The following is a 26,632-nucleotide window of genomic DNA, read 5'->3' on the forward strand; positions in this document are numbered from 1 at the left end:
ACAGTTCCCTCTGAACTGTTCAATTAGTGGCTACAAGAATCAGGGCGCGTGCATCATCAGGCGGCTGTTTTCCAGGTCAGGGCACCCACAGAGGAAAACAAACATGACGGAGTCTGGCAGGAATACAGATTCAGCTGGGGTGCTCCAGCACTCCGCAGGGCTCAGTCAGGCTGTGCTGGCGGCAGGTTGGGGCTGAGTAGGTGGGAATGTGGTTTCCCAAACCTGAGCTTCCAGCAAGCTTTGAGATGGCCCCAACAGAAGACAGGAGCTTCCTAGCTAATCTGCTACCCTCATCTCCTGCACTGTGACCTGTGCATGCCAGCGTTATCCCACGCCTGCTGCCTAATCATCTGGCTTTCAATGAGCAGATAAGGAAAGACATGATCAGGGACTTGAACTAGTCACTTTATTCATGGGTGTGGTCAGTGACTGCTGCTTGGGCAGGATTTTAGGGTTGCTAGGCTAAGCCCTCTGCCCTAAAGTATTTTCCCATATTTCCCTCCTGAATTTTGCCCTAATAATAGACAAACTTTTTCTTCTATCACTAGTTAAAAAGCCCTTAAGGTGGAGCAGTGGTAGTTCAGTGGTGGAATTCTTGCCTTCCAGGTGGGAGACCCAGGTTTGGCTCCTGGCCAATGCACCTCAAGCACAGCCACTGCCCATCTGTCAGTGGAGGCTTGTGTTGCTGTGATGCTGAACCAGTTTCAGTGGGGCTTCCAGACTAGGAAGAAAGGCCTGGTGATCTTCTCCCAAAAGTCTGCCAGGGAAACCCCTATGGATCACAATGGTCTGATCTGCACCCGATCACGGGGATGGCACAGGACCCAGCAGTGTTTTCTTCCATTATGCATAGGGTCACTCACTATGAGTGGGAGGGCCAATACCTTGGCACCTAACAACAACAACCACCCTTGAGGCAAGGTAATAATATGATTTAAATCCCCACTAAGATATAAATATGGGGCTCTTTTGGGAGAGGAGAACAGTAGAGTGAAAATGGAGGAGAGGACCCCAAGAAGAAAAAGGAAAAGGAATGTGAGGAAGATAGCAAGGGTTTACCCGCATATCCACTTCTACCAAGGCCAGCCTGGTCAGTGGCGTGTGTGACAAGGGAAGGGAAGTCAGCAGTACAGGCACTCCCTACTGCTCCCCAGTCAGGCTACGAGCCTCGTTTGAGTCACAACAGTCTCAAAGGATGCATGGAAATCCAAGAGTCCAAAGAAAAGCATCCAAAATGATCAAAGAGTTTAGAAAACAAGATCTTCTGAGAACAGGCTAACAATTGCAGAAGAGCAGGCCATGGGTGACTTAATTGCTGTCTTCAGTATCTGAAAAATGTTTGATGAGGAGGCTGTTCAGTCCTCCGTTGATGAGAAATGAAACCAGAAATTGGCTTAAATTAAGGCAAGGGAGCTGATGGGAAGAACGACTAGATGACTTCAATGTTAAAATACTGCATGGCTCCCAAGCAACACTTGGGCATCTCCCTTCCTCTAACTGTCAGTAAAGAACACAGTTCATTCTCAAATCTGGTTGAGACCAGCATTCCCCAGTAACAGAGAAATGGGGATATTTGTTGATGGCTTTTCTGTTCCAGGCAGTATGCTAAGTATTAGGTTGCTAAGGAAAAGTGATATCATCCCTGTCCCAAGATAATTATTGTCTGATGGAGGAGTTAAACAGTTACAGTCTGGTGTGGTGATTGCTATCTTGGAGGTGTTCATCAAGGGCAGTGGGAGCATAGGAGAAGGTGCTACTAAATGTGTCCAAGGGAGTCAGGGAAGGCCCCACTGTCCAGGTGTCTTTGGAGCAGAGCCTGGCAAGATGGATTGACATGCTTGAATGGCAGAGGGAACTGCATGTCCAAGCCCTAGGTCTCCCAGGGAGCACATGTAAGAAAAGGCCTGAGCCCAAGCTCTGGGAAGCCCCAAGAGTAAGGATGGGCCAAGGAGGAATGCACAGGGAGGGTTAGCATAAAGTATCAGAGAGAACCTTAGTAGCCCTCAGCAACAACAGCTGCTCTGGGCTCTTCCATCCCTCATCCTCTCCTTTTAGTTCTCCCTTGTGAGGTCCATGGGAGCTCTGGTGGTGTAGTGCCTGAGGCATTTGACTGCTAACCAGAAGGCTGGCAGTTCAAACCCACCAGACACTCCTCAGAAGGAAGACTGGGCAATCTGTGTAGAGATATCACCTTGGAAACCCAAGGAAGGGTCACTATGAGTCAGAACCAACTCAATGGCAGTGGGTTTGGTTTTGGTTTTTGTGAGGTCCACAGACGAGAGTTTAGAAACTTTCCTGGACCATAGGAGAATGTGTGTTAAAAAAATGTACAGGTGAAATTAGTCAATATCTAGAGATCTTCCCATGGAGATCCCACATGTTACAGAAGAGAATTGCTCTACAGGATTTTCATGGCTATACGGAGCCCTGGTGGTGCAATGGTTAAGCACTTGGCTGCTAGTCAAAAGGTTAGTGGTTCGAACTAGGGGAGGAAAGACCTGGCAATCTGTTCCCATAAGATTTATGGCCTAGGAAACCCTATGGAACAGTTCTACTCTGTCCTATGAATCAGAATCAACTTGGCAGTACACAGCAACAACCTTTACAGATGCAAATCTCCAGGCCTTTCTTCTGCAGTGCCACTGGGAAGGTTCAAACTGCCAACCTGCAGATTAACAGCCAATCTCACACTGCCTGACTCAACCACAGAGAGTGTTTTGGTTTAGAGATATTTCCAGCTGATGGCATAGATATTCTTCCCCTTCTCCCTCTTTCTGTACTACTACTACTACTACACACACACGCACACGCACACGCACATGCATACACTCTCACACCATTTGTTTGCGTGGGTGCCTCATTCGGAATTACTTTCCTGAAAGAATTCATTGAATTGTTTGTGAAATGCTGAACCTCTGCAGGAGAAGAAATAGTAAGAAAGGAGGGAGGAAAAGATGAAGAGCATTTTGAACAGAGCCAGTGTCCTCCCATGTGTATTCCAGGTGGGAAGGTTCTGTTCGGCTCAGAATATGCTCCTGTGCTGGGCCCAGAATTCACAAAAGCCAAGGCCCTTCCCTGAGCAGCCTGGCCAACCCTACCCAAGCTCAGGTTACAAGAACCCCCTAGGCATCCTGCAGTCAGCCCCTCAGCTCTTTCCACTTCCCGTCATCCCAGCATCTAAATTGAGAGCACCCCATTTGTTCTCCTTTCCAACACAGTCATGCGTCGCTTAACAGCCACAATACATTCTGTGATATAGGACGTTATGTGATCTGTGACACTTTGTGAACACCATATTATATAGAAGCAGTCCCTGGATTATGAACAAGTTCCCTTCCTAAACCTGTCTTTAAGTTAAATGTATATATAATTCCAGTTAGGTGCAGTTCATATCCAACATCATTCAAATGTTTGTCTTAGTATCTAGTGTACCTTTCTATGCATAAAAAACATTTATAAGACACTTAAAGATGCACTACATCTTTAACTATAATAGAGTAATAATAATGTGATGCATGTCACAAAGTAGTGCCCATTTGTTATTAAGAAATATTGTGTGTACCTTAAATTTTCAATGTAATAGGCTTTACAAGGGTTGGGATCATGAAATACATGTGGTCAGATGTTGCTCAGATGGACGTTATGTGGTGCATGGCTGTATATGAAAGATCCCCATTGTCTGTCTATAAGCTCCTTATCAACTCCAGTGTCCCATGGTTGTGTAGTCTGGGAAGATGCAATGGGAATACAAGCATGGAATTATTAATTATCCAGACCTACTCTGGTGGCATAGTGCGTAAGGCATTTGACTGCTAACCAGAAGGCTGGCAGTTCAAACCCACCAACCACTCCTTGGAAGGAAGGTTGGTCAATCTACTTCGGTACTGATATTGCCTCAGAAACCCAAGGAGGGATCACGATGAGTCGGATCCAACTCCATAGCAGTGAGTTACTCTACAAACAAAAAAAACAAACAACAAAAATCTTCACAACCAGACCAATAAGCAGCATCACAATGAAAGAAAAGATTGAAGTTGTCAGAGATTTTATATTGCTTGAGTCCACAATCAACACCCATGGAAGGAGCAATCGAGAAATCAGACAGCATATTGCACTGGGAAAATCTGCTGCAAAAGACCTCTTTAGAGTGCTAAAGAGTAAAGACATCTCCTTGAGGACTAAGGTGCACATACCCAAGCCATGGTATTTTCAGTCGTCTCATATGCATGTGAGAGCTGGACAATGAACAAGGAAGACCGAAGAAGAGTTGATGCTTTTGAGTTGTGCTGTTGAAAAGAATGCTGAAAGTACCACAGACTACCAGAACTAATAAATCTGCCCCAGAAGAAGTGCAGCCAGAATGCTCCTTGGAAGCGAGAATGGCCAGACTTCGTCTAACCTACTTTGGTCATGTTGTCAGAAGGGACCATTCTCTGGAGAAGGATATCATGCTTGGTAAAGTGGAGGGTCAATGAAAATGGGGAAGGCCCTCAATGAAATGGATTGACACAGTGGCTACAACGATGGGCTCAGGTATAGCAATGATCCTGAGGTTGGCACAAGACCGGGCAGTGTTTCATTTAGTTGCACCTAAGGTCACTATGAATCAGAGCTGACTCAACAGCACCTAACAAAAACAAACTCTCCAAGCCACTATACTAAGGTATTTCCAAATGTTATCTCCATCTTCACAACATTCCTATGAGACAAGCATTATTATCTGCTTTTGAATGAAGACACTGATATTCAAGGTCACAGAGAATTCAAGTTCAGGTCCATCTAACTCTAAAGGTACTCACTTCCTGCTGCAGACACTGCCTAGCACTGGATGGTCTCTCTTTCCTACCACAGAGTAGCCTGCATCACCCCAGTAAGACCAGTTGCCATCGAGTTGACTCCAACTCATGATGCCCCCATGTCTGTCAGAGGAGAATTGTGTTCCATGCAGCTCCATGGCTGATTATTTGAAAGTAGATTACCAGGCCTTTCTTCCAAGGTACCTCTGGATAGACTTGAACCTCCAACCTCCTGGTTAGCAACCAAGCATATTAACTGTACCACACAGGGTCTCTAGTCAGCAGCACAGGGCCACCTAAAACTGGAAGCCAAGCTTGTGGATTCTGGCTAACATTCTGCCATTTTTAACTCTGTCAGTGGAAGAATCTATATAACTCTGCCTTACCCTTTCACCCTCTCTCTGCTGGAAGTTAAGTCTCCCCTCTCCTGCGACCCTGTAACTCTTGATCTGGAGCAAGCAGTAGCTGGGGACTCAGCCAGCTCACTTCTTTATAGAGCCATATGGAGAGCCAGACCTTGATCCTGACAGAACCAAACTTTGTGGGATGCAACCCTGGGTTCCCTGCCATATAATGCTACTTTTAAGAAGGAGCCTTTGAAATTTTCTTTGTTGGTTACCAGGGGTGGGAGGGGAGGGGAGGGAACGCTGTTAGGTAGATAGAGATAAATTTTGATTTGGGTGAAGAGAAGGGCAATATACCAAATGTGAATGACCAATATGGCAGCATTGAGGATGAGAAAGACACAGAGAGGTACATGGGAAGTACAGACAACAAATATGAACCCTTTTGCATATACAGTACTGAGTTGTAAGTGAAGGCAAACATGGGTATATGGATGGATAGATAGGTGGACAAGCTAAACGATTAGGTATGTCTATGAAATGGGGAAGTGTATCCAAGATCATATATAGGGTTGCCAGACAATGGTCCTATAAGTTTATGTGAATGATCAGAATTCCCAGGTGTATAGTAGAGCTGACAAGGGGCAAGGTTGTGGTCACTGTTTGGTCACAGCCAGCTACCCAGAGGGACCGAGTAGTTGAACCTGCGGGCTTGGGACCATAGTTGCAGGGGACATCAAGCTCAACTGGCATAACATACTATACAAAACATTGTTCCACCTCCTACTTTGGTGAGTAGCGACTGGGATCTTAAAAGCTAGCAAGCTGCCATCTAGATGCAACGATGGGTCTCTCCTCATCAAGAGCAAAGAAGAAAGAAAGAAAAAAAAAAAAAAAAGAAGGAGCCTTTGGGGTAGAGGCTCCAGGGTGGGTTTAGTCTGTGGTAGGATCCTCAAGGATCCTGTTCACTTCCTCCCTGGAGAATAAATTCTTTTCCATGAAGCCTCCACTCTGCAGCCTCTCCCTGGCTGAGGAGAAATGAAGAAAGCAGGATACCTAGGTTCCCATTCCAGGCCACCACATAGACATCAAGGCCCTAATGTACAAAGTCACCTGTAGGGCCTCAGGGGACAGGAGATGTATTCTACAGGCTACCTTCCTCTGCTACTCTGCACTCTGAGCACAGACCTTTCATGAGACCCTTCCTGACTTTTAAGCTGGGTGAGAACAAGCAACACATCCAATGGTACAGCAGTTTTTAAAGTGCATTGTATATATGAGACTGCTAGCATCTGGGGAGAGTTCCTGGGTGGTACAAATGGTTAATGATTTAACTGAAAGGTTAGAGGTTTGAGTCCACCCAGAGGCACCTTGGAAGAAAGGCCTGGTGATCTACTTCCAAAAATCAGCCATTGACGACCCAGTGGAGGGCAGGTCTACTCTGACACACATGACGTTGTGGTGAGTTGGAAAAGACTTGACAGCAACTAGTTTTTAGCAGCTGAGTGGAATGTGGTAGAATGGCAGATATTGCTAAAAAAGATGAAGGACCTCAAATGCTAGCTAGGCCAGGAATTAGGGACTTTGTCATGATGGTGGTCAGACGATTGAAGGTTTTTAGAGCAAGGAACTAGTAACCTGATGGAGTGTGTGTTCATGAAGGTCACTCCAACAGCTCTGAGGAAGATAGGTTGACAGGGAAGAGCACAAAGCCTGTTCCAGTTAGTGTGGGTGAGACATGAAGGAGCCCTGCCAAACACCTTCTCTGCATCTGGAAGCCAGAGGGGGGCACAGATTCAAAAGACATACTGGAATCTGAACCAATAGGCCCGGTGACCTGATTTATTATACATGGTAGGTGAGGGAAAGGGAACACTTGAAGAGGCTTGCAAGGCTCTTGGCTGAGTGCACAGTGATTTCATTAACCTTGAAAGAGAAGCTGGGAGGATAATCAGGTTGGGGGTGGGAGGAGGAAAAATTAAGAGTTCATTTTTAGACATGGTGAAATTTGAGGTTCCTGAGGGACACACATGTGCAAGTGGAGATGTCCAGTAGCAATTGGATATATGGATATGGGGCTAAGGAGAGAGGTCTGAGCCAACGATATAAATTTCCAAGTCATCAGTAATGGAAGCCTTGGGAATCCTCTTGCAAATCAAATAATCACACCTCATCTATGTTTCTGGAAATGCAGACTTTTACACCCATTTCGTTTTAAGCAAGGAGGCTTTAAGCTGTGCCCTTTGTGAGCCCCTCAGGGCCTGGCAGCTGCTTAGTGCTTTACCCCCTGCCATGTAGCCCTTCACCTGTAGCCCAGATCCTGACAGCATAGCACAAGCTATCAAAAGAATACCGCCATGGATCCTGTGTTCCACAGGTGCTTTCTAAGCTTGACGACCTGGCTTGATGATCACTGAGGACACTGATTCTCTTGGATTCCACCAGCTATTAGCTGGATTAGAAGTAATCAGGTTGGTGTCTCCTCACCCCCAACTACCTGTCTCTTTGACTTAGATCCTCACACCAGGGCTGTAATACTTGTCATGTTGTGGTGGCTTGTGTGTGGCTGTGATGCTGGAAGCTATGCCACAGGCATCTCAGATACCAGCAGTCACCCACAATGGACAGGTTTCAGTGGAGCTTACAGACTAAGAGAGACCAGGAAGAGCCCTTGTCATCTCCTTCCAAAGATTAGCCTATGAAAACCCTGAGGATCACAACAGAATATTGCCCAACTCACTCCCTTTGGGCATGTCATCAGAAGGGATCCATTGCTGGAGGAGGACATTATATTTGGTGAAGCAGAGGGCCAGAAAGGACAAGGGAGACCCTCAGTGAGATGAACTGGCACAAGAGCCACAACAGCTGACTCAAATATGCTGGTGATTCTGAGAATGACACAGGATGGGGCAACATTTTGTTCTGTTGTACATAAAGTCCCCATGAATCAGAGTCAACTCAGTAGCATCTATCTGTCTATCTATCTATCTATCACCTAATAATTTTAAAAAATAAGAAATGATCTCCCTTCTCAAAACAGTATTAGCTGACTTATGCTTCTAAACAGCTCTGTGCTAACAAACCAGCAATACAACACCACAACGCCCATGACCATGTCTCTGGCACCAACTCTAGAATGTTGGAAGGGGAATAAATAGATACTCCAGTGATTTACCAGCAGGAGGAAGCTACCCTGAGGAACCTGCCAGTGCCACCGAGTACCCACAATACAATCCCCACATGCTACCTGCGAGACAGAAATATTTTTAGGCCTTCCAGAAAGATTTCATTTCACGGTTTTTCTGAAAGGTTGTAATTAACTACAGCAAGCAAAAGACTGCATTTTTAAAAATAAAGGTGGGGGGAGGAGAGAGGACCAATCACTATAGTTTTGTCATTCCTTTTGGGAAGTAGGTTCATGCTATCCAGGTGGCTAAGGGGAGGGGAAGGAAGGGCTTGGTTAAAGCTTATTCCAAGTAGATCAAAAGAGAAGCAGGAGCTAAAAGCACAGTCTTGCTAATGATGCTCTCCCTAAACAGAGAGAGGCAGCCCTTTCCCTGTTTCCCATTAACCGGGGGCCAGAGCCCAGAGCCCAGAGCCCAGGGCCCAGGAGTCCCAGGGACCTGAAGGAAAGCAATCTTGCCCTGGGAGAGAGGAGCAGCCAAAATCTATTACTACTAGGTATTTTTAGTCTCCAGAGACAGAGAAGCTGTAAGGGCTTCTGGTTTCTCTTGGCAGCTCCTTCCTCTCCAAGTTGTCCTTCCTCCCCCCACATCCATTCCCCAACACTCAGAAATACCTCTGAGCTACCTTGACTATCTCACCCTTGATTCATTTCAAGAATCTTGCTTATTTTTATTCATAAGGTAGGATATTTCATTCCCAGGAAAGGAAGTCAGAGCACAGACAAGGTGACGGGGTGAAACAAGACCCCAGATGGGAGTGTTCATGGCTGGGCTGGCTAAGAGGGAGGTAGGCTGCACCATGCAAGGCCTACAGAGAAGACAGAAGGTTAGAAGTTGTGAGTTCCAAGTTCTGACTCTACAGCCTAGTGATGTGAGCAGCATGTCAGTGGGTCCTGGAGAGAAGAAGAACCGCCCGTGGCCCTCACCCCCACTGTCACCTTCTTCTTTGCTCACTATCATCTGGTAATATGTGGCCGAGTTTGTGGCAGAACTCATCATAGAAAGGAGAAGTGTCCCTTGCGAAGAGAGGGAGGTAGATCGAAGTGTCCAGAGCCTTTGACAACAGTTTCATCTGTACTCACCTATCACCTTTGCCCTGGGGCAGCTGACCCCATAGCCAACAGGACCACCCTCACCAGCAATGTGTAGGGCTCAGGAGGAGGACCTCCAAAAGTGCCCAGGGACATGGAGGCTGCAGATCTTCCCAGAGGCCCCATCAAGGAGATTCTGATGGGCTTCTGATCTTGATCATGTCCCCTTCCCTCCCCATCCTTGCTTTTCTTATTTAAAAAAAAAAAAAAAAAAACTCACTGCCATCAAGTTACAGAAGTAGAACACCCCATCTTCCTTCCACAGAGCAGCCTATGGGTTTGAACCGCTGACCTTCTGGTTAGCAGCCTTACCCACTATTCCACCAGAGCTCCTTTGCTTTTCTTATAGTGTATTGAAAAGAGCACTGGGATTCTTCAAAACTGTGTGTACACATTGTCCAAGGCAGGCCTTGGCTGTATCTCCAACTTCTCTAAGTCTTGTTCTTATCACTGTAGAATAAGGATCTTGGGATAAGATCCCCCGAGCCCTATTTTAATTCTGAAATTCTGTGTTTCTTCTGTGGCCTAGGATTGAACTCACTCCTAATTTCTCCTTGCTTCAGATAACTATGGACCACAAAGTATGAACTTATTCTCTGGGATCTGTTGATCCCAAACAATCACATTTTTCCAGGAACTTGAGCTATTCCCAGACAGAAGCGTACACTTTGGGGGAAGCTGATCCTGCAGTTCCTTTTCCTCTTGGATCAAAGCACCATGTGACTGAGTCAGCATTTGGTGACTGAATTACGGAATGAACACATAACGTGATCCTGGCTAACAGAAAGCCAGCAAAGATTTGGAAAATTCTAAAGTTATTTCTTCTTGCTCCTAGCATGTGTCACAGGATTTTTTTTTTTTTCCAGAACAACGTCAAACACACTTTTCCTTCTTTGATCCACCCCCCTACAGCCAGACATAATCCTGGACTCCTGTGAGTTCCCACAGCTTTCGCCCTGTATCTATTTTATCACTGTGTTCCTTGCACCCGGTGTTACTTCTGCTCTTCTGTTATCTCATTCTACTTGACTGTATGTTCCTGGGGGCAAATACCCAGTTGTATTCATCACTGAACCCCCTACAGAGTCTAGTCTCAGGTTTGGCAATAATAACACATCACAGTTACAAACAATGGCATCTCTGGTCTCGGTATTATCCAGTGTGGTAACTCGTGTTACCCTGCCATCCTACCATGCCAGACCATACAGAATCCTTAGTAGTGTTTATTATCAGTTTCAATCATGCAATAATGTGATTGATATAGTTATAAACTTCTTAATGTAATTTTCTTAGATTATATGAATCCTAACAACAAAATTGTTTTGTCAAATCTTTCTACATTGAGTTACAACATTATTAGTCACTAAGCGGAAGCCTTTTTTTGATGTTTCTCCTTCTTTCCCTTTAATTACTACCTCATTCTCAAAAAAATATTGATCTGAGTTCATAAATACTAATTACCACAATACTGTGACTAAAACATCAGAAAATTTGACAAAATTAATGACAACAGAAAACACCAGTGGCAACAAAAACAGCAGTATGCGCTTGTAGCACATGCAGACGAAACCATGTGATTTGAAGAATCATTGTAATTGGATTATAATGACAGCTCTGACCAGAGCACATTAGAAGGTTCAAAAAGTAAATTAGCATAGATTTTCAGCCTTGTAAGTATATTGATGCATGTAAACTGGCTTTATAGAAGCTGTTTTTGTTGTTATAACTTACTACAGGGATATTTTTATGAAAAAAATAATCAATTTCTGCTGAAACACTGCACAAAAAAAATTATAGACAGTCCTTTTGGTGTCGCCCCCTCTGACAGGGTCACCTGGTGCAGCCTGCACCACCCCCCAGTGATACCACTGATTACAAAGCCCTTTCTGGTTTATAGAATGCACCCAAACATAGCATCTACATGGAGCTCACAAGTTCCCTGTGAAGTTGGTAGAGATGATTATCCCACTTCACAACTAAGAAGGACTGAAGTTCAGAGATTGTCTGACTTGCCCACAATCAGGTGGAATCAGTTGAATTTACTAATTCAACTATTGTGAACCGGAAATACATCTGAAACAATGATTTTCTGTCTCTGAGTCCAGTACTCATTCTGATAAATAGATTCTCTTTAATAATCTATTATAATGGATGGATGGATGGATGAGCTAAAGAACTTAGGAGGTAGTGTAAAACAGAAGATGATGCCAGGATCTTAGATAAGCTAGAAAGTGGAGAACACTTGTGCAGTTCATCCGGATTCCAGTGTCCATCAAAGGCCTAAGCCTCTCTCTGGCAAGGAGGAAGGCACTGCCATGTCTGCTCCTGGGCCAACCAAGCTTGCTAATCCCCTTTCCCTCCTACAGATCTTGACAGTGTCCGGGCCGCCTGAAGGAGGGACTCGCGTGACCATCCACGGTGTGAACCTGGGCTTAGACTTCTCCGAGATCGCCCACCACGTGCAGGTGGCTGGGGTGCCCTGCACACCCCTCCCCGGGGAGTACATCATCGCTGAGCAGTGAGTCCCCCCACAGCAGGCCCTTTACTTCCTAGACAGGAAAGTTTGCTTCCCATCAGATGCTCAAGGTGGAGACTTTCCCTGCTACTCTGGATTCTTCCAGGACTCACCTTCACCTGCTCCTTCCATGGACCCTGCCCCAGAAGCCTTCCTAGGGGTCTCTCCTGCCCTACCTCCACCCTCAGAAGGTCTCACTCTGTCGATGTCCTATTCCCTGCCCCTTCTGGCATCTGGGCTCCCAGCAGTGACGTTGCCACTCCTTCAGGCTCCACCTGCCCGCTGGCATGACTGAGCCAGTTTCCCAACAAGTCCAGGCTCCTCCTCAATCCCCCACCCCCTCCTCCCCAGCCCCCATTGGAATGCATCCGGCTCAGTAGGCTGCGGGCAACAATTTGTTTGGCGCATGGGGCTCTGACAGCAGCTTAATCCGAGCAGGGCCTCCGCTGGAGCAAATTCATTTATTTCACTAAGGGAAATGTCAGCTGGAAATTAGAAAATAGGCATGTAGCAGCGGACAGGCGGACGGGGCTCCAGGAGTGACATATGTTCCAATTTGGGGTGTTCATTTGGCAGTGGCGTCCGCTGTGGAGTCGATGGGCAGGAGGTGGGCACAAAGGTGAAGGTGGGAGGATAGAAGCAGGGATGCTCCCCCTCCAAAGGAGAAAGGGAGGGGGCAGCCAAATCCTTCTGCTTGACCTGTCATGTAGAAAGTCAGGTCAGGTCACCCTCATCCTACTGAGAACTCTGCTCTAAGAATATGACTAAGGGCCTGGCTTTGGGGTCGGCTCCCCTCCCTCAGCTCCACCCTCTGCAGCCACAGATCCTCTCCCCTAATCCCTCCAGAGCTAGCCTTTAATAAAAAATAATAATGGAAAAAAAATATTGCCATTGAGTCATTTCCGACTCAAAGCACAGCCACAAAAAATGGCATTGCTTCATCCTTCTGTTTCATTAAGTAATTCTGGTGGCACAGTGCCTAAGGCATTTGACTATTAACCAGAAGGTTAGTGGTTCAAATCTACCAGGTGCTCTGTGGAAGAAAGATGGGGTAATCTACTTCCGTAAAGATTTTCTGCCTTGGAAACCCAATGGGGGTCGCTATAAGTCAGAATCAACTCAATGGCAGTGTTTTTTTTTTTTTTTTTTTTTAATTATTATTATTCTCTTTCATTATTTCATTTTTAAATGGTAAGGACCCTGAGAAGTAGATATTGGTATCACCATTTTCAAAGCAGTAGAGAGCAGAAGGCTCAGAGAAGTGAAATGAATTTCTCAAGGTCACACAGAATTGGAACTTGAGTCTCCTGACTCCTAGTTTGGTGCTCTTTCCACTTCATAGCAGTGATGGAGCACAACTCCTGGGCAGTGACCTGAAACTTCTTTGGTACATCTGTGTGTGGCTTTGAAGGGCAGGGACTGCATGTCCATCAGGCCATAGGTCTGGATATCCTAGGTAAGGGTCCCAGGCTTGGAGGGCTAGCATGACACCTGTGGCCAGAGCAAGGAAGAAGAAAGAAGGCATTGGACCTGTCCCTTCAATTCGAACCTTATCCTGGCAAGGAATAAGTCTTGGAGGAGACAACTAGGTCAACAGGAAAGAGATAGCTAAGTGTCATTGAGTCTGCTCTGATTCCTGGTCACCCCATGTGTGTCAGAGTAGAACTATGCTCCACAGGGTTTTCAGTGGCTGCATTCTCAGAAGTAGTTTGCCAGGCCTTTCTTCCGAGGTGCTTCTGGGTGGACTTAAACCTTCACCCTTTTGATTAGCAGCTGAGTGTGTTAACCATCTGTACTATCCAGAGATAAGAAGGGAAAAAGGGAAACAATATCAGTAGTACTTCTGAGGCAGAAGAGAGGGCAAAAGCGGTTGGAGCAAGAGACAGGGCAGTCTGCAGTCATTCCCGCAGGTAGGGGTCTTCACAGAGCCCAGCACACTGACAGACAAGACTAGGCTCTCAGTCTCACTGACTCTTATCCACCTTGGTCTCAGGACTTGCCCTGAGCCTCTGGAAAGTCCAGTCACCAACTTTGTAAGGATGCCACAGGACACCAGAGGAAAGAGGCTTCAGCTGAGAAATGCAAACTCCTAAGCAGCTGGACATCAAAATCTCAAGTGATTTGATATTAAAAGGTGCTTACGTCCTGAATCTTCTACACACCTACCTTGAGACCTTAGCAAGTCGTTTGGTCTCTCTGACCTCATCAGCCAAACAGAAACCCTGATTCCTACTCCACAGGGTCTCAGGGAAAAATCAGTAAGATGAAGACATAGAGACTGTAAAGGAGTGTAAGAAATTATAGCTCCATTTAGAAAATCAGATGTTCCACCCTTGCCCTGGGCCACAGGAAAACGCAATACTGAGAGAAACCGGAAGTGAAGACATGCAGGAGCCTGGTCCCTCAGGTCCCACCCAAGGCCAGAGTTACCCTAGAAAACTGCCACCATTTCTCCTCAGGCACAGGACAGGCAGGAGGGAGCAGATGCATCCTGGACCTTGGCTAGATGCAGGCCTGGTTTCCCGCCGTGCCAGGCTCATTACCACTCTTGAGGCTTCAGAGTATGTTAACATCATTAAAGCCTCCATCCTGGGCAGTGAGCAGCAGGCACAATTGTTACAGATGTCTGTGGGAGATGAATTTGGCTAAGCGGGCATGGTGCACAGGCCCGGATGTCGGCAGGATTAGCGGGCATGGTGATGACTTACCATATGCTTGTGCCGCACCATCTATCACTCAGCAATTAAGTTAATGCTGGTTAAAGGGGCCCGCTTAGTCTTGCAGTAAGCACCCCACAGATCTCTGGAAGGCCGATGACTCCAGAACAGGGCAATGGGATGCTGTAGGTTGAGGCTGCAGCTCATCCCCTCCTGGAACATGGACTCTATGTAAAAGGTAGACTTGGCTCAAGTCCCCAGACCCTCACAATCTCTCTGCCACACCTGTGAGCTCAGCCATAACCAGATAGATGTTAAGTGCCATGTGCTCCTCTCCCCAGTGGTACACACTTGTGGGGAGAAAGGCACCATCTAAGATGTCTACAAGGTCCCTGGGTGGTACAAGCAGTCAAGTGTCCAGCTGCAAATCAAAAGATTAGAGGTTCAAGTCCACCCAAAGATGCCTCAGAAGAAAGGCCTGGTGATTTACTTCTAAAAAATTGGCAGCTAAAAACCATATGAAGCATAGTTCTACTCTCTCAACACATGCGGTCGCCATGAGTCAGAGTAAATTTGACAGCAACTGGTCACTGGTTATACAAGTCTGTAGAAAGGCAGTGAGCTAGGTGTCAGAAGAATGGGGGCCAAGCCTTAGCTTAGCTACTGACAAGCTGTAACACTTTGAGCAAGTCACTTACTCCCTGATCCTCAAATTTCTCATCTAGAAAATGTATCTGTGGGAATAGATTATCTCTTCCATCTCTTTCATGGTCCCTTAGGGTGTCAGAAGCTGGAAACTCCATGCCCAATGGAATCTGCAACTGTCACCATTAGACACTTGATCTGTAGCACTAAGGGGTCTCCAGAAGCACCCTGTCAAATGTGAGGGCTGGACAGCTGCTAGCCCAGTTCCATTTAAAAGGAGAGACTGTGAATATCTGCAGTGTCTCTCAACACTAATGCCACCAGGGACACAGGGAGGAGGCAAGGAAAGTGGCAGGCCTCTAGAAATCAAACCACAGGAACCTTGCAGATTTGAAAGTCTGAGGGAGGAGGAAGCACACACACATACTACCTGAGGCCATCTACAACCAGGAAGGCAGTGGGGACAAGTGGTTAGCTCTCAGAGCACTCGGAGCCCAGCCAAGTCATCCCCATCATCTCTGCCAACAACCTCAACTGTGGCCCAGCATTGCCCCCCAAAGGAAACCTTGTCTTCCCTACCCTTTTCTCAAAAGTCATACAGAGCATTTCATAAAATAGATAATAGATGTGGTAGAGTGGAGTGGTCCAAAGCATGAGCTTTGGAGTCAGGCAGACCTGGATTTGAATCATGGTTCTGCCACTTACTCACTCTGTGGTCCTAAATAAGTAAGTCACTTAGCATCTCTGAGCCTTAGTTGAATTGTGTGTAAAAATGGAGACAATAAGTCCTGCCTTGTAGGCAAGCCTAAAAATGACAAGAGACCCTTTCTTGCCTAGTTCCTGCCACAATCACAGCTCAGCAAATAATAGCTCTTTCTGTTATTAAAGTAAGAATCTGCTGTGGCCTAATACTCATTATTCAATATAATCCTTCCCACTCCTGCAGCTGCACCTGTGTCTTCCTTCAGCTCCATATCTCCCTGAGCTCAGAGAACAAATGCTTAGAACAAATACACTCTAGGCCTTTCCATCCTTTCCCATGGGCACTGGGTTCCAGGGAAGAAAAAAGAGAAGAGCTAAAGGCCATTAGAGTTCTTCTCCTCACGTCCAGTTCTTCGACCTGGCAATTCAGACCTTTGTCTACAGCCTAGTCCTGATACAGCCCCTCTCCACACTCTCCCAATGAAGTAGGACCTCTTTCCACAGAAAGAAGAAGGGATCCATGGTCTGGCACAGCCCCCTGCATCATATCTTCCAGGTGAAGGGGTGAGCCATTTGTAGGTCCTCAGCCTGACACTCAGGTAGTGTCCACCTCCCATCTCTTGCTCTTCTCCCAAGGGCTTGACATGTAAAGCTTATCTTTTGGACCATAAACCCTGAGCAAAAGAAGGGTCCAGAAGAGACAATGTGTCAAGAAGCTCATTGTTAACTCCCTACTGGGACATCCTGGGTCTCCTTTCCTAGACAGAACCCAGGGCCATAGGAGGAAAGCTGCAGTGCCACCCGTGACCTTCACATGCTGAAACATTTTAATTTTCCATGACTTCAAGCCCACAATTATTTCTTCCTCCTTTTCCTCATGAGGCTCACTTCAGCACAGAGTATCTGGGCAAGGAGAGATGAGAGTGAGGGACAAGAAAGCTGTGATTAGCAAGTGAGGGAAAGTGATTTATCTGCTCCCTCTTCTTCCCTCCCTTCTTCTCTCCCGACACCCCATGACATTAGCTATGGCTAATTCTCTTCTGGAGCAACTTGAGAGGGCAGAGCAGGGCATGGTTTAGCAGGACAGCTCAATCTTTTGTCCCTCAAACTGGAGCAGGTGTTGTATTAGCACTAGTTGTTGTCAAGTCAGTTCTGACTCATGGCAACCCCATGTGTTTCAGACTTAGAACTGGACTCCATAGAATTTTCAGTGTTTGTGACCTTTCAGAAGTAGATCACCAGGCCTTTCTTCTGAGGCACCTCTGGGTAGATTCAAACGTCCAACCTTTCAGTCAGTAGTCAAGCACTTAACCATCTGCGCCACCCAGGGACTCCAGAGCAGGCACACGGGGCCCAGGAAACAGAGTGAGAGAGCTGTTCCTCCAAGCAGGTAGCAGCATGAAAATAACCACACAGAGTATCTTAAATTAAGCTTTTTCTCAAATGCTCCACTAATGAGGTTTAAGGAGATAGTTATGTGCAAAATGCTAATTGATCATCCCGATTATGTTTACTCTGGATTCATAATTAATTTCTTTATTCAGATTGAAAGGGAAGAGAGAATGTTCTTCTATGTGGCCTCAGTACTTTCTTGTTGAATCTAATATGCTAAACGTAATAAGACAGTTATTGCATGTTAAGTAAATATTCACCAGGAGTGAAAGTACTTATTTGGGATTAACTGTTAGGAAGGAGGTGGAGATCAGTGGCATGCAGGGTGTGTGAGCATGCAGCGTATTTGTTTAATGCAAGTTTTATTACTTCAAAATGAAATCTCTGTTTAGTTACCTTCCTTCCTAGAGAAGCTGTTGAGATAAGCATTGCTCGGTTAAACACGGATCTTCCCCACCGTGCCAGGATAATGCTGGGGATTAGTGTAGAGGGGGTCTGTTTTTCTGACTCCCCACTAAGCAAACCTACCAAGGGCACCAAACTGCTCTGAACTCTTAAATGGTGGTTGGAAGTAGAAGAAAATGTTCCCTCTGCTCCCAGGCTCCTTTTTTGCTGAGCCTAGTGAGGCCCTTTTCCACCTACCCAGAGCCTGCAATTCCAAGCAAGAGGTACCACCCCCACGAACCTGATATCTCCAGTCCCTCACGTGTCCTCCAGCTGCCCACCCTTTCTAGAATGCTCCTGTGGCTAAGGCAACCAGTATCTAAATGTGCTTGTTGGAACTTATCTCAGGCACCAGCAAAGCATCACTGGTGGTATTGATCTGGGCTTCGTGAGAGAGAATGTTGCACACCTCTCTCCCCTCCAGCTCTCAGTGTGAGACGTGCCTTTCAACCCCAAAGCTGTGTCACCGCAGCACCCACCAGCTTAGTGCGCTCAGCCCTTGATTAAGTGGGAGTCCAGTGCCAACTGACATCCTAATGAACTCATCTACCTCCCACCCCTTATTTCACAGCCACAGAACGCCACTCCTCTCATGTTGCTTGGGGCTTCTGTTTGGGGCACTCACTATCTCACCAGATTATCTATTCCCATTTTTTAAACTCTCTGCAGGAAACAAACCACTATTGAATCAGCTTGGCAAATAGGCCCTCACCCCGTCTTTCAGGGAGAGCTGCAGTGTTTTCTTGTTATGTCAAAAAGAACACCAAGGAAATCATTGCCCCTTGATCTCTGTTTTGGATATTTCATTTATTCCACAGATACTGATCGAGTACCTACCAGTGCTAGGCACTATGCTAGCCCCTGGGGACTGCAGCTTGCTCACAGAATTAGGAGGCAGAGTGTATCAGAGGCACACAGGGCTTGTCCAGTTGATGTTGAGTCAATTCTGACTCATGGCATCCCCATGTGCATCAGAGTAGAACTGTACTCCAGAGTTTTTTGTGGGGCAAATCACCAGGCCTTTCTTTCATGGTACCTCTGGGTTCAGTGGTGTCACTAAGATTGGTGTCATCCAGTATGGTAACTCATGGTATTACTTTCCACCCTATGGACCTTCTCCCATACAAGACCATACAGAATCCTTCCAAAAAAAGAAAAAAAAAAAAAAAAAAAAAAACCTCACTGCTGTTGAGTTGGATCCGACTCATAGCAACCCCTCTTTGGGTTTCTGAGGTGGTATCACTACAGAAGTAGATTGCCCAGCCTTCCTTCCGAGGAGTGGCTGGTGGGTTTGAACTGCCATCATCTGGTTAGCAGTCAAGTGCCTCAGGCACTATGCCACCAGAGCGTCTACAGAATTCTTAGTCATGTTTATTATCAATTTTAAGCATAGAATAATATGTGATAAATATAGTTGTACATTTCTTAGATTATATGAATACTAACAACAAAATTGTTTTGTAAAATCTTTCTACATCCAATCACAATATTATTAGTTGCAACATTATTAGTAACTGAGCAGAAGCCTTTTTTGATATTTCTCCTTCTTTTTCCTTAATTAGTACTTCATTCTCAAAAAAGTTATTGGTATAGGTTCACAAATACTAATTACCGCATAGTGTAGCTAAAACACCAGAAAATTGGACAAAATTAGTGACAACAAAAACACCAATGGCAAGAAAAAGAACAGCACACACTTGTAGCACATGCAGATGAAACCACGTGATTCAAAGCATCACTGTGATTGGGTAATAATGACAGCTCTGCCTGGAGCCCATTAGAAGGTTCAAAAAGTAAATTAGCATAGAGTTTTAGCCTGGTAGATGATACACATTTTCGTAAGCAGGACTTACTAAAATGTTTTTGTTGTAACTAACTACAGGGTTATGTTTATAAAAAGTAATCAGTTTCTCCTGAAACATTACACAAACATTTTATAAACAGTCATTTTGGTGTCACTCCCTCTGACAGCGTCACCGGTGCAGGCTGCACCACCCACCCTCCGCTTCCCTAGTGATGCCAATACTGGGTGGATTCTACCCTCCAACCTTTCAGTTCTCACTGGATGCATTAACTATTTGCCTCACCCAGGGCTTTAGTGATGCCCTAATCCAGCCTTCTCACTGTCCAGATGAGACACTGAAGCTCAGAGAGAGATAGCACTTTAACCAAGGTCACACAGCTAGATTGGTGATCAAACTGAATCCTGGTCCAATAACCATTCAAGACTCTCATGAGTATCGCTGATTATGGGGTGAGCAAGGGATGTCTGCTCTTGCCAAGCCTCTAACCTGAAGGTTTGCTGTCTCTGCAGGATCGTCTGTGAGATGGGCCATGCCCTCGTGGGGACGACCTCTGGGCCTGTGCGCCTGTGCATTGGCGAGTGTAAGCCAGAGTTCATGACCAAGTCCCATCAACAGTATACCTTTGTGGTGAGTACTGGGTTCAAAGCCAGGCTCCCAGGCTACAGGCACATCTCTGTTACAGACCTTTCCCAGAAAGGCTCCACGTCTCCCCTCCCAAACTGCACTGTACCAGGCTTCTCGAAAACCAAGTAGGACACCAGAAAGGGGAACTTCTCACATCACTGCTGTGCAACCCTGTCTTTCTAGAGTGGGATATAGCATGTGATTAACAAAGCTGTGAAAATGCTGGAGTTCAGAGGGCCACAGATTAAAGTTCTAAATAAGGCAAAATCAGGCCTTTCTTAGAAAGAAGATCCTAGACAAGGGATGAGGAGAGGCTGGCCTTTGTCCCACCAATGCGACATCTTAGTCTAATTCCAGCCTAGTGAGGACACATCGCCTGAGGGACCTAATTAAACAGGACTATATATATATCCACATGCTTTGCTTTCTGCCAAGGAAATTGTAAGTGGGAGTTTAGAGGAGTTACTGAAACCCTGCAAGGACATGTGTCTGTGCACGGGACCACGGGCGTGGGCCATGTGTGCAAGACACTCTGTGTGACTATGAGGTTACACACACATATACACACACTCACACCTGCAAACACCTCTTCGTGCTCAGGCAACAGGGAGTAGAATCACACAGGCTTTCTTTAAGGCTGGCGCTATATTCATCCAGATTCAGTAACCTGCTTCTGGGGCTCTGCAACCCTTTTCTGACACCCACAGTGCCACCTCAAATTCTTCATTAAAAAGCATTAACACCAGTGGGTGGGGTCAAACCAGCTTTGGTAAGAGTTTTGAAAACTCATTAAACCAAAAGATTCTATTCTCCCTAAAGCATTTTACTGCTTACCCCATCTTGCAGCCTCTGCCTTCTTATCTTGGTATCTCCACCTCTTCCTTGTACCTTTCCCTCTTGGATTGGAGCGTACCACTGCCTATCTGTTCCGGCAGACTCTATCTCCTCCCCAGTGCAGACAAGAGCTTATATGAGAAGCAAACGTGGAAGGACTAGATGGGGAAAGATATGCAGAATGTCAGAGCTGGGAGGAGCTTTGGAGATCTTGCAGCACACTCCTCTTACTAGTCAGAGTAGGAAACAGAAGTGATCCAGAACCTTGCTTCAGGACACACAGCTAGTAAATAAATGGTTAATGCAGATTGGAATTCTTGCCTTGTAGGAGGTGATTCAGTAGTAGAATTCTCGCCTTCCATGTGGGACACCCAGGTTCGATTCTTAGCCAATGCACCTCAGGTGTGGCCACCACTCATCTGTTGGTGGAGGGTTGTGTGTTACTATGATGCTCAACAGGTTTCAGCAGAGCTTCCAGACTAAGTCAAACTAGAAGGAAAGGCCCGGCAATCTACTTCCTAAAATTAGCCCATGAAAACCCAATTGCCATGAGTTGGGTAGACTCAAGAGCAGCTAACAATAACAACAACAATTGCTCAGTTAAATGCACTTTGCACTACACTACACTGCCCTCTACGCAGAAGCACTTCCTTTCTGACTTAGGTCTGCTGCCTGATGCAATTTAGGCTAGATAACCCTTCTTTTAAACTTCAGGCTTAATTTTACAACTTAGGTAGCTTTGCTAGAAGATACGGCCAGTAAGGCACCATCCTCCCTATAAAGGCTGGGAAGCCATGTTCAGCATTTATTGATAGCTCTCTGCACCAGGCACCATGCTGTGCCCTTCACATGCTGTAAGGAACAGAAGGACATATGCAAGGCCATTAATGGAGGACTTTAGCCTCTTGGTGGCCCAACCTAGGCAGGAACACTTTATTCAGCCCTATTGATTTTGTGCCAAAAAAATCAGTACAGGCTCTAGATAGAGAAGCATTTTCAAATTGTTCTCAATTTGTAAACTAATTGATAGATTAGTCAGTGTCACATCTGCCTCCCCATCCATGTTATGAGTGTGATCCTCTCCAGGGAGTTAATTAATTCCAATGCGAGACCCATTGGCCTTCCCTGGACATAGCTGGGGCCTCTTTTTAGAATCTCAGCTCCAGCATAATCAAGAGAGCACTTGAGATTGTAAAGAACAGGAAAAGTACCTGCAGTGTAAGCATGAAAATAGACCCTCCCTGTATTCCTAAGTGTAGCCTTGATTCCTCCCTTCAGCCACAGCCTAAACTAAAAAAACATTTCTCTGCTTTCTTCCAAAGAACCCTTCAGTGCTGTCACTCAACCCCATCCGAGGGCCAGAGTCAGGAGGCACCATGGTGACCATCACAGGCCATTACCTTGGGGCTGGGAGCAGTGTGGCAGTGTACCTAGGCAACCAGACCTGCGAGTTCTACGGGTGAGATAGACTCCAAGGCCCACTGGTGCTCTTGGGTTCCTGTGCATGTTCATACATCTGCTGCCCCATCACCTCCATGTTATTTGCCACATTCTGAGCCCAAACACCATTCCAGACACTGTGAGAAATATGTACCACTTGTCAGTTTCTATCCCATGTATCAGAGGGGCTGGATATGTCTAAAAATAATTAAAGTCCCTCAGTGAGGACCATGAGAACTGCAGATAAAGAAGCCTGCCCAAACTCTCCAGTCACTATTGGTATCAAGCATAGGAGCCTTGGTGATACAGTGGTTAAGGGCTTGGCTGCAAACCGAAAGGTCAGCAGTTCAAACCCACCAGCTGCTCTGTGGGAGACAAGAGTTGGCAATCTGTTCCCATAAAGATTTCAGCCCAGGAAACTTTATGGGGCAGTTCTGCTCAATCGCATGGGGTCACTAAGAGTCAGAATCAACTTGACAGCACATAACAACAATAGAGTGACTTGAGAAGCATAGAAACTACATGGTCTTAGTCCTCCTTAAGCACACAGTCTCCTCCTCTTCTGCATGCAAATAAATAGTTATCAAACATCTCCTTCCCCATTTCATGAATGAGAACCTGATTTGCCTAGTGCTAAGGAGCTCTGGTAATGTAGTGGTTAAGGCATTTGGCTGCTAATCAAAAGGTTGGTGGTTTGAACCTACCAGCCGCTCTGTGGGATAAAGATGAGGCCATCTGCTTCCATAAAGATTTACAGCCTTGGAAACCCAATGGTGGTCACTATGAATCAGAATCAACTCAATTTTTTTTTTTTTTTGGTTTGATCTACCTGATAATCTCCTCTTTAGAGACCTTGGGTCATGCAAGTGGTTAGCATGCTCTCCTGCTAAACAAAAGATTATCGGTTTGAGTCTACCCAGAGGACCCTTGGAAGAACTGTCTGCTGACCTACTTCTGAAAAATCAGCCATTGAAGATCCCATGGAGCACAGTTCTACTCTGACACATGTGGGGGTCACCATGGGTCACAGTCAACTTGATGGCAACTGGTTGCTTTTTTCCATCTCCTTCTTGGACAACAGACTCCACAAGGCTATGACTTTGTGTTCACCTCTGTGCATAGTGAATGCTCAATAAATATTTGTTGTCTGTCTGACTGAGCAGAATCTACACACCAGTTAAATAAGTATCCACATTCAAGAAAAACCCAGAGAAAAGTAGCTCCCCCATAGTTCTTGGAGCCCTGCCCTGCCCCACATTTTCTAACCCCTTCTCCCATTCTCTCCCTCCCTAATTCACTCAGAGCTGGGTCTGGGATAAAAGAAGGGCATGAATAGACAGTGATAAGGGGCATGTCCACAGTGTAGAGCATACAGGGGTGAAAGAACACTTCCTGGGCCATACCCTGAAACCAAGCAAAATCCCTCTTCCAGGCAGAGGGCACCCCTGTTACCATGCCTTTGTTCACAACCTTCCTGGTTTCTTCCTGTCAGGCGGTCAATGAATGAGATTGTGTGTGTCTCACCCCCCTCATCCAATGGACTGGGCCCAGTCCCTATTTCTGTGAGTGTAGACCGAGCCCATGTGGACAACAACCTACAGTTTGAGTACATTGATGACCCCCGTGTCCAGCGCATTGAGCCAGAGTGGAGCATTGCCAGGTGAGGTGGAGGATAGAGGCATGCACCCATTGCCACATGGCATGATCCTTTCAACCCAAGTGTAGCTCTGAGGGGGATCCTAGGGGTTTAGGTTCACCTGCGTAGTACAAATGGTTAACACACTAAGCTGCTGAGTGAAAGGTTAGAGGGTCAAGCCTACCTACAGGTGCCTCAGAAGGCTTGACTTCTGATAAAGCAGCCATTGAAAACCTTATGATGCACAGTTCTACTCTGACACACATGGGGTCACCATGGGTCAGAATCAACTCAATGGCAACTGGTTAACTGGTTATGCTAGGTAGCTATTTAAGAGAGTTCTTACCTAACACAGCTTCTGCTTGTTTCCAGTGGCCACACTCCCCTGACCATCACAGGCTTCAACTTGGATGTCATTCAGGAGCCAAGAATCCGAGTCAAGTTTAATGGCAAAGAATCTGTCAATGTAAGTGACCACTGGTTCCTTCTGGCACTCAGGCAACACAGCTGCATGTGTGTGTTGCATGTGTCTGTTGCAGCGTGATGAGCCCTGCATTTAGGCACTGGAGGGCCTGGATGCCAAAGAAGAAAGTTGGCTGAGACTTTGAGCCCCACACACCTGAGCCTTACAATGATTTTTGTAATTCCAGTATCATCATTTCTTGTCAGAAGGTGACATAATGAGTGTTTAAAAGAAGTACTGGCTTCTAAGCTTATGATAAAGCATGAAAGGTCTCCTGTTTTATAGCATGTTCAATTTGGAATCCAATGAGAAGTAGGGTGGAGAGGTTGGAGAAATTCTGGCTCCAGATTCAGATGTTCCTGGATTTGAAGCAGGGCTTTGCCATCTATTAGCTGTACAACCACAGTCAAGTAATTTAACCTCTTGGAGCCTCATTCCACCTCCATAAATGGTGGTGATAGGGCTTGTCTCACAGATTTGTAACATGCCAGTGGCTGACACTAGGTTGGCACTCCATAAACATTAGTCACTGCGTGCAGATAATTCCGCCCCAGTTGCTGAAATGAATGGGTTGAACATTTTACTTTACTCCTTGGTACAGAACTGTGTAATATTATTTTCTTCCCACTATGGATTTTTGTGATTTTTAAAGTTCTCTATATCCTAAGAAGAATGACTGATATGTTGTCCTAAACGTCTTAGTTTACTCCACTGGCTCCAGCTTACTATTTTCAGCCAGTATTTTCTGAAGCATTATTATATTCATAATTATAGTCCTGAAAATGCTACCATAGCCATTATTTTTCATATAAATTACTGTTATTACTGCTTTGACCTTCAGGGGATTAACTAAGCTGAGAAGGAAATGGGGAAAATGGTGCTGTGTGTACCCTATACACTTTACACATTTCCAGCATGTTAGAGGATTCCTGAGGAAACACAGAAATACACAAAATGGCAGAGTACTAGAATCATCTGGAAGGGTCTTAAGAATCACCTGGTCCAGCCCCCTCTTGACCTAGCTGAGGAAACTAAGGACAGAAATAGTGAATGATTCCCATCCCAGTCATAAAGGTGGCTGGTGGTAAAGCCATGCTAGATCTCAAACATCTGGACTGTTCCTAACTAAATGACATGAGATGCTGGTGGGCTAGATATTACCATCATGCCAAGGTCATGGGACACCTGTACTATACCTTTGGTACCCACTGTGGACACAACTCTTTGGGCTTAGTGAGCATATATCCTATTCTCCTGGTCTGGAGCTTGATCCCTGAGCTAGAGTCTGTATTCCCACTTCCAAACTGAGCTTAAAACCTCCCAGTAGCTCATGACTACCTCCAGTCTGTGAAACCCCGAGGCCTAAGTGGAGGGGAAGAAGATTAGATGCAAGGATGGGAACAGTAAGTTCACACTCATGTAGGATAAAGACATCCTGCTTCAAGACGTGTGACACACAGAATTTTGGAGGATGAGTGCCTGACTGACAAGCTTGACCTCCTAAGGTTGCAGCATTTGTCCTAGAGAAGCCATTGAAGAGCAGACGGGGCTGGAAAGAAGGCCTCTTCCATGCCCCACATCATTGGTCCTAGAAGACTCAGATCCCAGGACCCATTCACAGTACCACACAAGAATCTCCTATCCCCACCCACCATGATCTCGGTATGTCAGGGAATTCAACATACTTCTCCCTGTGGAGAGTCAGGGACCCTTGCTCAGTAGTGCCTGCCTGGATTCTGCAGGCTGGATTGGAGAAGCACGTGAGTGTACAAATTTTCCATCACACTAGGCTCCAGAATGGGTGCTCACAAACTTTGCCCTGTGCCTTCTCTTTCTAGAAGTGGTAGGAAAGAAGCAGGCCCCTCTCAGCAGCCCTGCTTGGGCGCTATTGCACCTGGGACTACTTCTTGATGTTGGGTTTCAAAGGGAGGGCCAAGCTGAAAGCCACAAAAGCCAAAGGAATGCTTGGCAAGCAAAGTGCCGATGCAGCACAGTCGGGAAGCAAACAGTCTGCTTGTTTTGGAGAGATTTGCTTATTCACAGAAGAGTCCAGTCCAGG

At 46.0% G+C, this 26,632-nt stretch overlaps 1 protein-coding gene across 1 annotated transcript in view; it reads left to right on the plus strand.

The window, feature by feature from the left end:
• PLXNA2 (plexin A2) overlaps positions 1 to 26,632 on the plus strand; it is a 249,759-nt gene that overhangs the window by 199,254 nt on the left and 23,873 nt on the right. The window contains exons 12-16 of the mRNA XM_007953098.2: positions 11,783 to 11,934; positions 20,086 to 20,203; positions 22,357 to 22,493; positions 23,967 to 24,134; positions 24,483 to 24,576. Coding sequence (XP_007951289.2) covers positions 11,783 to 11,934; positions 20,086 to 20,203; positions 22,357 to 22,493; positions 23,967 to 24,134; positions 24,483 to 24,576 — 669 coding nt within the window. The remainder of the gene's footprint in view (positions 1 to 11,782; positions 11,935 to 20,085; positions 20,204 to 22,356; positions 22,494 to 23,966; positions 24,135 to 24,482; positions 24,577 to 26,632) is intronic.

This window comes from Orycteropus afer, unplaced genomic scaffold, assembly GCF_000298275.1.
Source record: "Orycteropus afer afer isolate SDZICR_OR568_19922 unplaced genomic scaffold, OryAfe1.0 scaffold00013, whole genome shotgun sequence".
Taxonomy (NCBI): Eukaryota; Metazoa; Chordata; class Mammalia; order Tubulidentata; family Orycteropodidae; genus Orycteropus; species Orycteropus afer.